This window comes from Xiphias gladius, chromosome 22, assembly GCF_016859285.1.
Source record: "Xiphias gladius isolate SHS-SW01 ecotype Sanya breed wild chromosome 22, ASM1685928v1, whole genome shotgun sequence".
In the NCBI taxonomy this organism is placed as follows: domain Eukaryota; kingdom Metazoa; phylum Chordata; class Actinopteri; order Istiophoriformes; family Xiphiidae; genus Xiphias; species Xiphias gladius.
Window position 1 is genome coordinate 2679280 of NC_053421.1, and position 16807 is coordinate 2696086.

The 16807-nt window shown below is 38.2% G+C and overlaps 1 protein-coding gene across 2 annotated transcripts in view; it reads right to left on the reverse strand.

Moving 5' to 3' along the window:
- Window positions 1-16807, reverse strand: part of tsnare1 (T-SNARE Domain Containing 1) — a 178246-nt gene that overhangs the window by 70415 nt on the left and 91024 nt on the right. For both annotated transcript variants that reach the window (XM_040118152.1, XM_040118151.1), the window contains one exon: window positions 14591-14746. In XM_040118152.1, the coding sequence (XP_039974086.1) occupies window positions 14591-14746 (156 nt within the window). The remainder of the gene's footprint in view (window positions 1-14590; window positions 14747-16807) is intronic.

The following is a 16807-nucleotide window of genomic DNA, read 5'->3' on the forward strand; positions in this document are numbered from 1 at the left end:
TTGGCCAAAGTGGCATTCGAATTAAGTAGAAAAGTGCTGCATGTTCGATCTGACACAAGTGCCACAAAGAGCACAAAGTTTTAGAGAAGGACTTGAATCTATTTAAACTTTTTTTTTCATATGCCTTTAGTGGTATTTTGCCATGCAGATAGTTTTGGTTTTATTTTCTCAGATTTTGAGACATGTACCTCTAAGATTTCTGCTGCTACCTCAATACATTGCAAAGTACCACCAAAAATATAACGTAACTACCATCACAAAATGTAATAACAAAACATTATACACAAAAAGTTTTTGGTTTTTTTTACATTATAGGGAGGTTACTATGCTGTTAGGTTATCAAGACATCAGTTTATTAAAATTCTATTAAGCAAAATTCTTACATCATCCATTTTCTAAATGCCCCCTACTCAACTGTCAGAGACATGATCTGAGGCCCAGTCGGATGATATTCTTTACTTCAGTCCCAAATACCTGACCTTGTCGATCATTATTATTTCATACTCATTTCATCATTAATTAATTTTCTCTTAAATTATTGTTTGTGTTACTGTCATTGCTATTATTTGCTTATTTTAACATTTTTGGAGGAAAAAGAGCTGGAGTTAATTTCCTCCACCAAGGAGTTTATGTTTTCACCCGTCGGTTTGTTGGTTTGTTTATTTGTTGGTTTATTCGTTGGTTTGTTTATTTGTCAGCAGGATTAAGCAAAAAATACTGAACTAATCTGCACCAAGCCTGGTGGAGGAATGGGGCATCTTCCAGGGGAGAACGCCTCCAATTTTGGTGCGGATCCGGTTGTAGGGGCAGATCCAGAAAAGGTTTTTATCATTTTCCCGAACATTGAGAGATAGGGCATTTTTCCACATTTTCGTCAATATTTGGCCTTGGTGGAGGTGTACGCTCTACTGAGTGCCATTCTAGTTATGGTTATGTTTAGGCACTCATAGGATTTGGTTAAGGTTAGGGAAAGATGGTGGCCTGGTTTAATACAGAAATAAAGTTCACAGTGACTTCAGACACAACATATTTATTTACTGTACTATATTTAACCAAGACCACTATCTTTCCCTAACCTTAACCAAAGTGCTTTGTTACCTAAACCAAAAAAAACAAACACCTCCCTGCGACACCGCTGCCGTTAATGAATGTAGCGCTTCTTTCATGCTGTAGTGTACCCTGCAAGTTGACAAATGACGCTTAAGGTGTACCCATTGTGTTAAAAGTAACGCCAAGGGGTCCTGACCACGTGTCTGGATGTGATGAGTTGGGAATGAGAACGCGTCTATATGTAATTCTGCAATCATTTTCTTTTTTCTTTTTGGTCAACATTTTCTGTAGTGTGTCTGTTAAATTTGTTATATTTTGTGCTATTTCACATTCTTCTTAGGGTTTAGTCTGAGAAACATGAACTGAGAATCAATAAAGCCCAGAAGCTGAAAGTAAGACCAATCAGCACACAATGAGGATTGTTTGGATGATGTCTGGTTACTCAAAGCAACTATCAAGTAATCAACTATCTTGAAATATATATTTTTTTTCATTATAAATTAAACAGATTAATCATAATTTTGTAAATGCACCATTTACTTTACTTTCACTTTAAAGTGATTCAAATGTGATTTATTGGATAGGGTTAAAGGCATTTAAGAAAATTGAAACTGAATACACAGTTTCCAGATCAATGACATTCCAGTGAGTGGCATGTTAGTCCAAACAGGTATAGGAGGAGTTCATGTTGAAGCTTACATAAAGCGAAACAATAATAGCTTTTAATCTTGATACAGATTATAGAAACATGGTTATGTAAAGTTATGATCAAGGATGATCAAAGCGGCTTGGACAAAGGGCAAATAAGTTTATCTTCTGTTCTCTCTGATGCTCAGTCATCCCCCTCCCCATTCCCTGTTCTCACTCCATTTGATAAGTGTGCTTAATGCTGATATGAAATTCTCCCCACATCTCCCACCCAAGCCCAAAGGCATCAGGCAACAGGACACACTGTCACTGCCACAGCAGAAAAACTGTTAAGCAGATTTACTTGCATGCTTACTGGTGAGAAAAGGGGTGAGAAAAAAAAGAAAATGACGATGACATTTTTCCCGCACCGACTGCATGAGAGACATCTTTTTTGCCCTCACTGAATAAATGGTTTATAAATGTAAAATCTGGTTTCCTCTCTGGCGGTAGCCAAAGGACCTAACACCCCTGAATATGATAACACGATGCCAGCAGCAGGGACTGAAGGCCAGCGAGGACACCCAGCTGAAAATATTAGACACAGACGTTACAGTTTCTTAGGCTCAACCTGCTTCCTCTTCTATTATTTCAAAATAGCAAGCATGGAGGCAATAAATGACAGTCACTCCTGTTAAGTGTACCAAGATACAGTATCATGCCAACTGCTGACCAGGTTGCTTTGGAATTTGCTGTTCAAATCCTTGATCCGCAGAGGATGATTCTTAACTGTTCTAGTGACCCCTGTCCAATCAGCTCAGACAAAGAACAAATAGTAGCAGGTTAGCATTAAAACAACCTGTCTCCCAGAAATTATTAAACACATACTAGTTTGTATTCCCAACAATTTTTTTGAAAGGATATAAGTGACATAAATTTTCATAGGAAACATTTTGTTGAGTGAAGAAAGTGACATGTTTTTGTACAACACCAAGTTTGCACAGTACTTTAACACTAGAATCTGGGGTTCATGTCCTGACTCCCACTTGTGGATTGTTTCGGGCAAGAAAACCACTTTGGATAAGGTTAGGGAAGGATCATAGTTTTTGTTAAATGTTAATAAAGTAAACACGACCTGTCTTGTGCTTCAAGTCACTGTTAACATTTTCAGTATTAAACCAAGAGCCCTATCTCTCCCTGACCTTAACCACGTGCTATGAGTGCCAAAACAGTAAAATAAAAAAGTTCCAACAAGTACCCAAATTAAAGAACAATATATGTTGATGGTCCATGCCCTTAAAATTGTTACACTGAAGTGTTTTCTGATTGGACGCCACTATCAGCAGGATGACATCATTTATCTTCATTCCAAAACTGTTACAAAATCACTGTTGAAAAAATAAATGTTTTACAATATGGTCAAGGTTTGGTTAGGTTTAGGCACGGAAAAAGAACTTGGTTATGTTTAGGGAAAGATCATGGTTTGGTTTATTAAAGGGGCTACTATATTGATGTTTTTCTGTCTCTACATAGCTAATTCCAATAACGACTATTTACTTACCAGTCTCGAAGAAACGTTGCAAGTTCAGCATCAAACTTTATTCCTTTACTCACCAAGAGCTGTCTTGTCTTGTAAATGCAACAACTGCTGAAGCTCTTGGTAAATAAACAGCTGTTAATGCTAATGTTGGCTATGTAGGTATAACTACAACTTATATTTAACACCTTTTAGGTTAGGGACACATTTTGGTTTGTGTTAAAACTACTAATTCATTAAAGTGAGGAGACCTTGGTCGTTATAGTAAGAATAATAAAGATATGGTTAAGGTTTTGGAACGATTGTGGTAATGCTTAATGCGGGGTAATGCTGACTGTTGGTTGGAAATGGGAAACAAACCGCGGTGTCTTTGGAGTTTTGGCAATGAATGCTATAATATTAACTGTTGATATCCATGGTTCCCAGGGGATGATTACTAACAATTTCAGGGACCCTTGGGCATTTAAGCAACACATTTAGGATAAAACTTTCACACAGGAGATCTCTTGAGTTGTGTCCCATCTCATTATACTCGATTTATTCAGCACATGCCTCTGTCCAAAGCATCCTACAACAAGTACATTCAGCCTCTGATGAAAAAAAAAACTAAATGCCATCAAGTCTTATACTATATAATTTTGTCAATAACTGCACAAAATGAGGTTATTTTACTGTTGCTATAGGGAAACAGATGAAGCTGATAGATGTCAATCAAACTGCAATTGTATGATGCTAATGCCAATTTCTGGTGTGGAAATAAAGCAGAGAGAAAATAAGACGTTTTCCAAAACTTCTAATACTTTTTAGCCATGGTAGCAGGATGGCTATTTGGATGGCAAAACTGGTCCATCAGTCAGTTGGTCAGTCCACCGCTTTGGTCCAAACTGAAATATTCCAATAACTACTAGATGATCTGCCATTAAATTATGCTCAGACATCCATGGTCCCCAGAAGCTAAATCTTACAAACTTTGGTGAGCCCCTGACTTCTTATCCAATGCCACCATGGGGTTAACATTTGTTTTTTTAGTGACGTCTTTACACTATTGGCTGGATTGCTATGAAATTTAGGTCATACATTCGTGTTTCCTTTGGAGTTAATTGTACTTTGTTGATCCTCTGACCCTCTCAAACAATCATCAGGTCAAAATTTGTGCAATAGTTTGGATTATGACCAAATACCTGCATAACTAATGACACTCCCATCTCAGTCTCAGCTACTTTGCTTTTAGTATTAATTATCAACATATAGCATGTTAAAATGCTAAACGCTAAATATGTTGAACATGGTAAACACTATGCCTGAATTTTGCCATGCTAACATTAGCAATTAGCTAATTTAGCACTTAGCTGATTTAGCATTGCTGTGCGTAAGTGCAGCATCACACTGCCGTTAGTATTGCTGTAGACTGATTAAAGACTGCACCTATAAGAGAATCTAAACTGCAGAATTTCACTTTAAGCATCAAACAGAAGAGAAACTGGACAAATGTGAAGTTGCCACTTTTATTGTATTTAGCAGTGACAGCAAGGCAGAAACATGTTGTTGAATCAAAAACTGTAACTCTGAATTCTCTTTTATTTAAACACTACTTTTGCCTCTACTTCAATTAAATTTCAGCAAATTGTCAGAGCTCATTAGCAGAAAATTTTAATACTGTCTGCACCTGTCTGCACTGTACATTAGAAACACTTTAATTTACTTGCTGATTCTTTTCTTGTCTGTGTCTTACTTTTGGAGTAATGATAAAATGTAAGAGATAATTTACCTTGTGAACAGTGTTGCTCATTAGCAGGAACCTGAAGCCTTTATTAGAAAGCTTTAGTAAATAATCAAGTTTGGATGGAAGGCTGATATTCTCACTGCCTTGAGGGAGCCAGCCTGCAGTACGTGATGTGCCATCATACTATTAGTTTCAGTGTGTAAAGAAAGGAAAATCAATACTCTTTTGATTGCCAGGGTTAATAACAAATGCTTTTGCTAATAAACCACTTTCTCTGAGATATTTTCTACTGAGGGTTTAAAAGTCTTATTGTATGTCTACTGGAATGATTTATCTTGTGATGTTTCCCGGTATACCTGTCTTCACTGAAGGGTAAACTGTATGAATACATTGTCCTGAGAATACATTGGTAGGACAGACACGCTTTGCTGTGGGCTTTTTTTCTCTCTTTTTCTACTGGGCCAGGTGTTGTATTCAGATTCTCCTTGAAATCTGTCCTCTGTTATGCCCTGATTTTTTTTTAAGAATTCATTTTTGATGAAATGATCTCCTGTGCCAAAGCATATAAAGTGCAGCTGGGAGGTGACAGGGGGACTGGGATGTGCCGAAATGCTGCAGAGGCTCGATACTAGTATTCTGACTTTTATCGCTTGTCAAAACATGTGGAATGATATGACAATACTCAAGGACGATATGTCCAAAAATTAAATTACCTGTCTCTAGGGGAGCTCAAGGCTGTCCATGGCCTCAGTCTTTAAACACAGTTTAACTAATACAGCCTAACATGATGTTAGCCAGATAAAATTACAGTATCTTCTTAAAGCACCAGTGTGTAGGATTTAATGGCATCTAGCAGTGAGGTTGCTGATTCCAGCCAACTGAATATCCCTCCCCTCACCACACCCATTCCAAGTGTGAAGAAGAACCTACGGTGGCCTTTAATAACATAAAAATGGAAAAGGCCCTCTGTAGCGCCAGTATTTGGTTTGTCTGTTCTGGGCTACTGTAGAAACATGGTGAGCTCTGTGGAGGAGGACCTGCTCCCTATGTAGGCATGAAGGGCTCATGCTAAGCTAACTAAAACATGATTCTTATAGTTTCAGGTATGGGTATGTGATTATAGACTAAAGAATGATATCATATATATATATTATATATTCCATTTCTGCCAATAGATCAGCCTAAATCCTACACACTGGTCCTTTAAACCTAATTCAAATAACTTAGTTCTTCAAAAACACTTGAAGGATAGATTTTTTCATCTTTGATGAAGTTATCTTGAATAATATTGAACGCTTATTTAGAAATGAATGCAACAAAGATACCCAACCAGAGTGCTGATTATATGATTGTACTCATGCTGGCAAGACCCTATGGCTGCACATAGCACATTTTTACCACAGCTAAAGAGTAGTTCATTTAAAGCTGAGGAACCTCCATAAACATGTTATAATTATTATTGATGTCCAGTTATAAAAACATGTATCTCAAGATTTTGGATTAAGGATTAAACATTCCTTTATGGTTTTAAAAAATTCTCTTTCTTCTTGGGCTAAACAACCTATTTGAAAAACCATTTGATTATCTGTAAAATAGCACACAGCTGAAAACAGACTCATAGCTCATTAAAACTGGAGAGATACACGGTTTTGGAATGCCACGCAATCCAATATATCCTGCCAATTTGTCTCATGATACATTTTGCTTCAGTAAATTACTCATTTTTTGTAAGTTATTAGCATTTATTCATAAAACTGACTGAAATTCAATGAAAATTAATTGACTGTTACAGTCTAAGTGTATACTATTTATTTTCATGAAACAAGTATATTTCATTAATTTTAATGCTTGAGTGACAAATCCCTATCAAAATGTCATAATAAATCCTGATATTTTGTTTCCTAATTGTTTCCTAATTCTCATAAAATTAGGAAATGTCATTGATTTTGAACTGACGACATCCAATAAAGAAAATTACGTTTTACTTCTGTTTGGGCACCGTAAAACATGTTTAAATACAATATATTTTCATATTATCTATACAGTGATCAGACACAATAATTATATATATATATATATATATATATATATATATATATATATATATATATATAAAACATATAACGTAAATCTAAGGATTTACATTAGTTGAGTTTTGTAACAGCGTAAGGGATCTTACAGGGAGTTATACGTCTCTGGGGTATAATTGGTCTAATTAAATCCAAATATAAGTCACTTTAAACAAATGTAAAACTCCAGTTTGTGGCAATGGAGAAGGTTATCTGAATACTTTCCTATACAGTGGGTGTTAAGGTCAGAAGAAAAAAGTGACTTAGCAACTATTATTATTTACACAGGTACAGCAGTGAGGTCTGTCAACAGTTCCAGTGGTCTGGTATTTGGAAGTTTTTAGGTGAATTTATCTCCTGTTCTTAACCGTAGCAGTCTCAGTGGAACATCAAGAACTCAGGACAAGAGCCTGAATGAACAGAAATAGACAACGTCAGCTTTCTGTGAACATCAGACCAAAACCACTCTCATCATCCACTGGGAAGACATCAGAGGTCGTTCACATCTGAGTGTGGACTGATTTTATTTTATTGTATGACCTATTTTAATCATGTTTAGCTATTTAACTATTTATTGTGTGTATATATACACACCTAAACTGCAACATGAGGAAATTTAATTGCAAGTGGAATACGTTATCTATTAACGTAATGAGGAAAAGTTGTTAATTTATGAATTTGGCAAGTAGCAAATATGTTGACACTGAATATATAACTAACTGTTCCCAGATAATGTATTTGTTTTCCACCAAAATATCTAATCTTGCAGTTCAATATCCACTTGTAGTGACTCCAGCATTATTAAACTGTCTATGGTTCTGTCTAGACTTTCACAGCACTTGGTTAATGTTCAGGAAAGATCCTGGTCTGGTTTGATACAGAAAATGTATCACATTTCACAGTGACACAAAGTGTTTATTTACATTTAAGGAAAAACCGCCATCTTTCTCTAACCTTAATCAAAGTCCTTTTGTTGACTAAACTACAGACGGGGCTCTGGATGTGAACCCTGGTCTCTGATGTGACAGTCATTCACTTTGTACACCTACCATCCTCCCCAACCATATCCTGCTACCATAATAAATGTAATGCATCATTCATTAAAAAAAAACAAAACAAAACAACATTGCCTCTGAGCATATTCCACTTGGCGATTACGTTTCCTACAAAACATATTTGCTGTGGCAGTTTAGTTGTATATACACGTAATTTCAAGGAGACAGGGTTGCATCTGAGGTGTATGGTCATATATGTAGAATATAAACCATGTGTGAAAATAGAGGTATGGCTCAGAGGCCATAGGTCAAAGGTCCTCAGAAGGGGTCTTGCAGTTTGAAAAGGAAGGTAATGCTTATGTAAGGTAATGCCATATGTGAGTGACAGTTTTTAGGAAAACAACTGTCCTATTTAAGAGTCGGTGACCAAGGCTGAATTTCAGAGTGGTTCATCGACTTCACACCCTCTCACAAGCAGATCTGCAGATGCTTGACTTGACGCTGTTCTTCTTTGTAATAAACCTTTATATGCAATCAAGACAGTGTCAGCGGAGTCTCCTTCATCCTCTTCACATCATCAACACCATCAAATAAACTACACATCCAAGTATGAAGAACAGGGCCCCGGACTGGTCTTGGAGAGGACTCTAGGAAAATATGACAGTGGTGAAGGCATGAGAGGGAAAAAGGCTTTGTAAACTAATCCCCACAGAGACTAACATTGCTTTAGGTCAGTGCACTATGACTTGCCAACTCAGCTGCAGCCAGAAAGCCTCGGCAGAGTTCACGCATACAGTGCATCCAGTCTCTGAGGAAGGCAGAATTAACCTCACAACCACCAAGCCTATTCCAGTGAGAGAGGGGCTGATAATGATGACAGACAGAAGGCTCTCTTGGTCCTCCGGGAGGAAAGCAGTGAAGAAAAAAGTGTGGTGTGTTGGGATTCACAGCAAACACTGTTGATTTAGTGGTACAGTTGAATGAGGGGGGTGTTTGGATGGCAAGAACGGAGGCGAGGAGGTGAAGAAGCACATTGTCAGATACTATCACTCTCCCAGAAGGAACAACGTCAAGCCCCTCATCACCTGCCCAAGTACTGACTATGACATTTATCTATGCTGCTATGACTAAAGCATAGGCCAGATGACCCTGTCTGAACACCTATCATCTGACTGGCCCACCTCGGCGCCTGCGCTGAAATGAAGCTGTATTTCATGCTGTGGCTCTTTCTGTGTGTGTCAGTCTGCAGGGAGAGATTGATGCTCTTCCTTTTTTTGCTCCTATCCAGCACGGCTGCTGTGATGGGGTCAACTGATTTGAAACACTGATGAAGTTCAGACTGCTCCAATCGGGCACAGAGATACATCTTCATTATGCTGCAAAGTACTCCTAAAACATTATTATTAGTCTTCAAACTGCTGGATGGCAAACTGCAGTCCAAAGCTGGACCATCAGATACATGCTTGTCATTTTAAAAGCAGACTGCAGTACCATGTGTCACACTTCTATCTGTTTTGATTCAACCACATGCTTCTGAGACGGCTGATGAAGTTATACAATATGTCTTCAAAAGTTTCATCAGCAGATTTTGCACAAGCAAATGGTATGTTCAATAAACCAATCCATCCCCTTTCTTTTCTACACAAAAAGCAAAGGGATGGATTGCCCAAAACATCAAGTACACACTATTTCATTACATACAAAAGTTTAAAAGATTGATCTTTCTCAGGGTCAAACAATCACACAATGACAAGTTACTACTTTAAGTACAAGCTTCAGTTTTGGGTCACACTTTAGACAGCCTCATCTGGCTCCTTCACTGCACCTGTGATCCATTCTAACAATGATTTCACATACCCTGTCTTGTTGAAATTACATTCACTAAAACTAATTTGTTTCCCAATTAAATTTTTTAGTGAACACAATTGCCTAGATGCCAGGTTTTTCTGGTCTAGGTAATGCTATAATTACTGTATGTGCCGCCTGCGAGTCACAGGGAAATGATCCTGGATGGATGGTGGGCGTACAATGTTGAGCACTTTGACACCACAAATCAGAGTTAACATCCAGAGTCTTGGTGTGGTTAGGTTTAGGCAAAAAAAAACACTTATTATTATTATTGTATTCAACCAATCCCATGACCTTGGTTGAATCAAAATATTTGGAAGGAATCGAAAGAAAAATAGAGGGAAAATCCACATCTAAATAATTTTATAGGAAAGATCAAAAATCTACAGTATATAAACTTTTAGGTGATTTACCAAAAATGATCCACTGTACACTACCTGCCGAGCACCAAACAGCAGACAGACACAGTTAGACACCTAACTGGCGACCAAAGTGAAACAACTAGCCGTTGAAGAGCCAGATGTTTTTCTCCAGTGTTGGCAGAGACAAAAACAGAGCTAAAAGAGAGTGAATATTGGATTATGTGGACAGAAACACAACTTCAAATGAATGATTAGTAAAAGTATTGCAATGACCAGTTTCATGAAAGTGACAGACTTTGTCAAAAAATTGCCTTTGTAAGACTTTGAAAGACTTTTAAAAAATCAGCGATTTATGTTGGAAGCGGCTCAGTCTGGTCATATAACAGGTTGACATAGTCAGAAAGATATTTTTGAAATGATTTTGCAGTATTTGACGTGATGATCTCTTTCACGCCAGCTTCAAAAGTTAAGTCTGAAAACATTATGATTACCAACATAGTTTGCCCAGCTAAAGGAACAAACAAGTCTATATAAGCACTTTAGTAATTGGGTAGCATTCAATATCCTGCAGCAGCATGGGGGTTCTGTGACAAAATACTAATAAGCTTTTGGAGGTGGCAGAAGAGAGATGGAGCCTGTCTGAGTTTCTAGTTACTAACTTGGCATGTGTTGGCCACCTGGGAGGCAATATTTGAAGAAAAGAAATACCTTTTTTTTTTTATTATTATTATTTATTTTTTGGAGAGTGTGTTTTCTATCTCAGATACCTGACTTTAAATGGTAAATGTCCAGGGCTTTTTATTTGTTGTGTATAAGACTGTGAGAGAGATTTATGCACGTGACAATACAGGTTTTTATTTCATTTCATTCACGTCACTCCTCATGGACCTCAGGGCAATACAGAACTGAAGTATGTGATCTTTGCAAGTAAAACCTCAATATAATCTCCCTGGTGAAAGGAAAGCGCCAAATCAATCCCTCCCCCCAATTCCCCAAAACAAAGCAGTGGACACTTGTTGGAGGCGAATTACAGTTTGGATGCAAAAGGCCGGTTCTCTGCCCGTAATGCACACATAGACCTGCTGGTTGAAAAAAAAAGAAGCTGACTGCCTTTTGTTCCTTATGCATTTCTGGCACTTGAACTCTTCCTTTTTGCAGTTATTCTTTTACTTTTTACTTTACTTTTGGCTCTTCTTTGTTTTTTCCTTTTTGCTTTTTGTCCTTCAGAATTTTCTTGTAACTGCTCACCAAGCCTCTTCTCCTGTCTTATTTCACCTCATCTACATTGGTGTTCCTGCAACATTTTTTTCCCTTTGTTAAGCCATGTGCATTTTGATCTGTAGCTTAAATAAGCCTCAGATGTAACTCAATACCAAAATGAATGAGTCTAATTTTTATTATATATTTTTTTTTACTTCAGTAAGTGTTGCTTTGATAGTTTTTGGAAGTTTTGTCGTCCAGCCAAAAAGATTACTTTCAAGACTATTAAACAAATCTAGTTAGGGAAAGTGAAAATAGAGTTCTATCTGACTACAACAACTATGCACCAATGAACCGCATCCCGAGGAGCATTACCTTGCTGGGAGACTGGCGGATAACTTAGGATCCAACTGAAAGGGCTTCCGCACCAAGGTGATGCTGCAAAAGTAGGGTAAATTTTCCTTCTGCTGTCGGTGATAAGAGTGAATTCTTTTTTTTACTAGTACTAGAGAAGTAGATTGTCCTCTAGCATTCCATTGTTCTCTGTTAACGTCACCCTCACTTCACTATTGACAAACTAAGTGATCAGTACATTTTGTCATTGATGTTCGTTCATTTTGTTTTTGTTATACATTCATTATTAATGGATCTATAACATTTAGCTATAAATAAATCCTCATTTATCACCAAGTCATGGTCTTATATATTCGTTCAAAGTGAGACAGAGATCCCTTTATTGAGAGTTTACTACTTCTGGTTATAAGGCTGATTGCCCAAAGTTTCAAAAAGTGCAGACTGAAATTCACGTGTAGTATCTGCTACAACACTGTACAGCTCTTGCAGGTAGACTGCCTAAATAACAACAGCGGTGAACTCCCACCGCAGATAGTATGGCCAGCACTCCACCAGCAGAAAACAGTCTTTGGACACAACCACAGCATTCCTACACCTTTCCTTGTAGATATAAACACATGGTCCGCTGCCACTTGTACCATGAGACAGGCGGTATTCCCTGTTGTTTCAGTGTGAGTTGAGTGTTAGCCCGTCCAGCTCAATAGCCTTGTCCTGAATGTTGCTGTTTAGCCATGTTTCAATGAAAACAAAGACGCAGCAGTTCATCATTTCATGCTGAATAGTCATTGTACTCACTCAGCCAATCTCCAGAAGATCCTGGCGACTGGGGCTAAGTTTCACTGCATAAAAGGTGCTCTGTTTTGTACAGCTAAAGGCATGTAAAATGACAAAAGCACTGAAATATTTGACCTGTGAGAGGCCGCTGTGTCTGCACGTGCTGCCATGACAACCAAAAGATATACAGTAAAGTTCTATTTTTACAAAAGCAATTTCACAAAAGAGCAGGTCACTAGATTTTAACAAACATTACTCCAAAAGGAGTCCTGTGTATTTGTTGGAGACTATTTTTGGCAGCAGACTAATTCACATTTGGTGCTCTACTGAGTATTTGGGGCAGCAGGGTTGAATATGTGGGATTGAGTCAAAATAAACTACCGTGTATGTGTTCCTTGTAAAGAAGGAACATGTCAACAAGTACAACAGTGTGGCTCATTGATGTGTTTTTTTTTAATATAGTTTTTGGACAACCATGGAGCCCTATGGCAAAGAGGAATAAGATGTATCAGCATTAGCTAGTTAGACATGGCTAGTTTTGGACTTTTCATGGGATTTTTTTGACAGTAAGGACAATATTGAATAATACCACACTTACCCTTTATCCTGTCTTGTTGGAAAGCCAGAGGGCTCAGTCAAAAGTGATATCCTAACCACACTATTTTCTCTTGATCATGATTCAAGTCCTTTCATACTGAATATTTGCCCATATTTAGTTTGACCTGATATTTATTTTTGTTAATTTTTTTCTCCCACATAATATGTCTGCACATTACATCCTAAGGCTACAGTAAGCCTACATCTGCAGTGGCATTGATTTTTAGTTGTAAATGAAGATAGATCTCTCTTTATCCTCTGCATTAACAAAATAAAGAGTTTAAGTTCACTTTTCCACCAACAGCAGTTACAGTCAGCCTGCAAGATGTTGCTGAAAAAGATGAATTATGGAAGGTATTACGTCTGTGCCCCGGGGTCCATTGTTCTGCATCCATGATCATTGTAACATAAATCAAGCACAACCTGTACTGACTGTGGCAACTCTTAAGGCCTTTACACAGTTTCATTTTTTGTTATTTTGCATTTTTTTGTGTGGTGCAATTATAGACAAGATGCCCTTAAGCAAGGTTTCTAATCTCCAGCTGCTCCTGTGGAAACACTCATTGCCTACCGACAGTACACTGGAGTTGTTCTAGTCAGTGATTGTAGCGGAGAACTGTGTAATCTCTGCGAATGATGTATTAAGTTGTTGAAATTATGTGATATGTATAAAGAAGCATGTATAAAGTGAACTGATCTGCCAGCCAGGGTGAAATCCTCACTCAGAATTTGGTGGGCTACCAAGTGGGGAGTGAGTGAGAGAGAGAGTAGAGAGAGAGAGAGAAAGCGATAGAGGGAGAGAGAGAGGGATTGAGAGAGAGAGAGACTGTTTTATTTCGTCTCAATACTTTGTTAATTGTTCTGATTATGTGGCTTGTAATGGAACGGTTGACCATCCGCCTCTTTCGCTCGTAGCTGGAAACCCCAGTGTTAACAGTGACAGGTGATAACCAGCTTCATGATACCAGTTATCCAGGATCACCAATGTTTGTTTTAGTGACGCAAGTAACCCAAAGACAGACATAGACCTCAACACAACAGCTAGCAATGTGGACGTTGGCTGCTATTCAAGTTCTACAAACTGTTTTTTCTCACCTTCGACAAACTGAAATAATGAACTTCAATACAACATGCAACATGCTGCCATTAATACTGTTATGTGAGTGCTGTCTGAGTAATACAGTGTCTCAGTGCTCACCTCAAACCTGCATCTATCAGTCCGCTTTCTGCCTGCCTTTTTTGCCTCCATTACGTCTTTTTTCCGGAAGGTGTGTGCACAAATAGACATACATGCACACCTGAAGTATCTTCTTCTTTTGCTTCTTTCGTGGTATGCCACTACGCTTAGTACAATGAATACGAATGAGTGTACTAATTATACACGGAAAAGTATGAGCTTGAACCTGTATTGATGGATGACAGTTTAAGTACATGGGGGGGGGCAATGTTCTTACTTCGATCTGTAGCAGGGCCTCCTCTCTTTGGCGAAGCACCTCCACGTCCTCCTCACTGATCTCAGACAAGAAAGCCTGAGCTCTTCCCTCTGAGCCTGCTCCTTCTCCAAATAGTGGACCCTCTTCCATCTGCTGACTGGATGGGGTATTTACATTCTGTTGGAACACACACATACAAACACATTTGATTATATTAGATTAATAGCTGCAATGCTAGCAGTTACAGCAATAACATTAACAATTACAGTATACAGTGATTTACACCTGGCCTTGCTAGGTACATATATTACAACACTATTGAAATATATCGACAATGAAATTCTAGTGGCTATCTGACTGGTCATTTGCAGTTTTTACTTCCACATAGATTGAATTTTACAATCTCATTTTGCCACGTGTAATGTGAGATGTACAATCATTCAGGTTCAGTCAAACTGTCAATGTCCCAGTGGTGGAATGTAACTAAGTGCATTTACTCAAGTACTGTACCTGAGCACAAATGTACTTTTCTGCTATTTTCTACTTCTACTCCACTGCATTTCAGGAGGATATTTTTTTCTCTCCAATACATTTATTTTACAGGTGTAGGCATTCGGTACCTGGCAGCAGGCAGCTCTTTTCTGAGAAAAGGCTCTAAAAAAAACACACTGTCCACTACCTCCTTAGCACTAAATAGCAGACTGGCACAGTTAGGGACGTTTGAGCATAGTGGAGCATTTAGCAGCTAAGGAACCAGACATTTCCCTCAGGAGTTAGTAGAGTTAAAATAGAGTGAATATCAGGTGGCCAGAAACACAGTTCCAAACGAATGACAATTTTGCTCTGCAACTGCTGGATATGTAAATAAGCAACTACTTGCTTAACAAGTTCGCCATATCAACTGTTAGTGTTGTGTTCACAACTTGTTTCCACTGCCAAGAGGCCACCAAATCAGTTATTGCAGGTTTAGGGATATTTTGTTGATAATACCCTGCTGCTTTCATTTAAGTTGGATTTTAATGACAGGACTTTTACATGTAATGGAGTATCTTATATTGTGGTATTGCTACTTCACATCCACGGAGAAAAATCTACAGTGCAACAGTGGAACACAACAACACCCATTTTTGTTATTAAAAGTTCTTCTACAAGTGTACCATTTCTTCATCCACTTCTTGTCAAAGTGGGACATAGCTGTAGCCACCACAGCAATGAGATAAAGACTTTGCATTTTCCACTATATTTCAATGCTGAGCTTCTGTTTAAAACAACGGGAAAATCACACTAAACCATGTTTATTTTGGAATCAAAAAATGGCAATTTCGATGAAGTTGATTGTCCGTTTGGTGTAGCCACTTACTGATATTTGGACAGTGCATGGTACCTTAGTATGGAGAAATGTTGGGTTGGCTGAGACTGAGGCTGTTAATTCATGAAAACCTGTACAGTCTACACATGCACACACTTTGTTACATGTGCAAACAAAAGCAGAGGAAAAAGAAGAGACATATAGTCAGAGAGAGGCCTGGTTGACTTTTTTGCATTGCTAATGTGTTCCACCTTTGTGCGGCTGACTGCACAGCTAATTCATGGCAGAGGGGCTAGTGCGGGTCAGAGCACAGGGACCAACCCAAGTTGAGTCACAGCTTTCTGTCTACTGGCCACGATCTGACTCACCACTCTCCAGCAAGCGCCGCAACATCGTGCTCACTCCTCCACATACATGCCCAGCGCAAATGTTCCGGAATACATTAGTACATAACGCAGACGGGAACGTCTCTCAAGACAGTCATTCTGATGTCGATTCCAGTCGGCTATTATGAAGTGAATTTAACCATGTGGGTGGGAAACAATCAATAACATCTGCAATGATCTAAACGCGTGTCTAAATGCATATGTGTGACATTCCAAATGTCAGGCTGCCTCTCTCATTTGCTATTTATGAAACTGAAAAAGCTGAACTGAAAGTCACTTAATCTATAGCAAAAAAAAAAAAAAAAAAAAAAAATACAGACCTTTCCTACTGCTACTGCTTATTCTATATTCAACACTGAGTTTTTCTACAATGTATTCACGGATTAGTGGACTTGCTACTATGCATTGAGGGTAGTCAGAGTTTTATGATGTACCCTTCAGCTCACTGCCCCCAAAGCCCTTTACCTTTAACACTAGGAGTATGAAATACCTTGATAGTTTGCGTACGGAGGGACATAAAATCTTTATACATATGACTCTCCC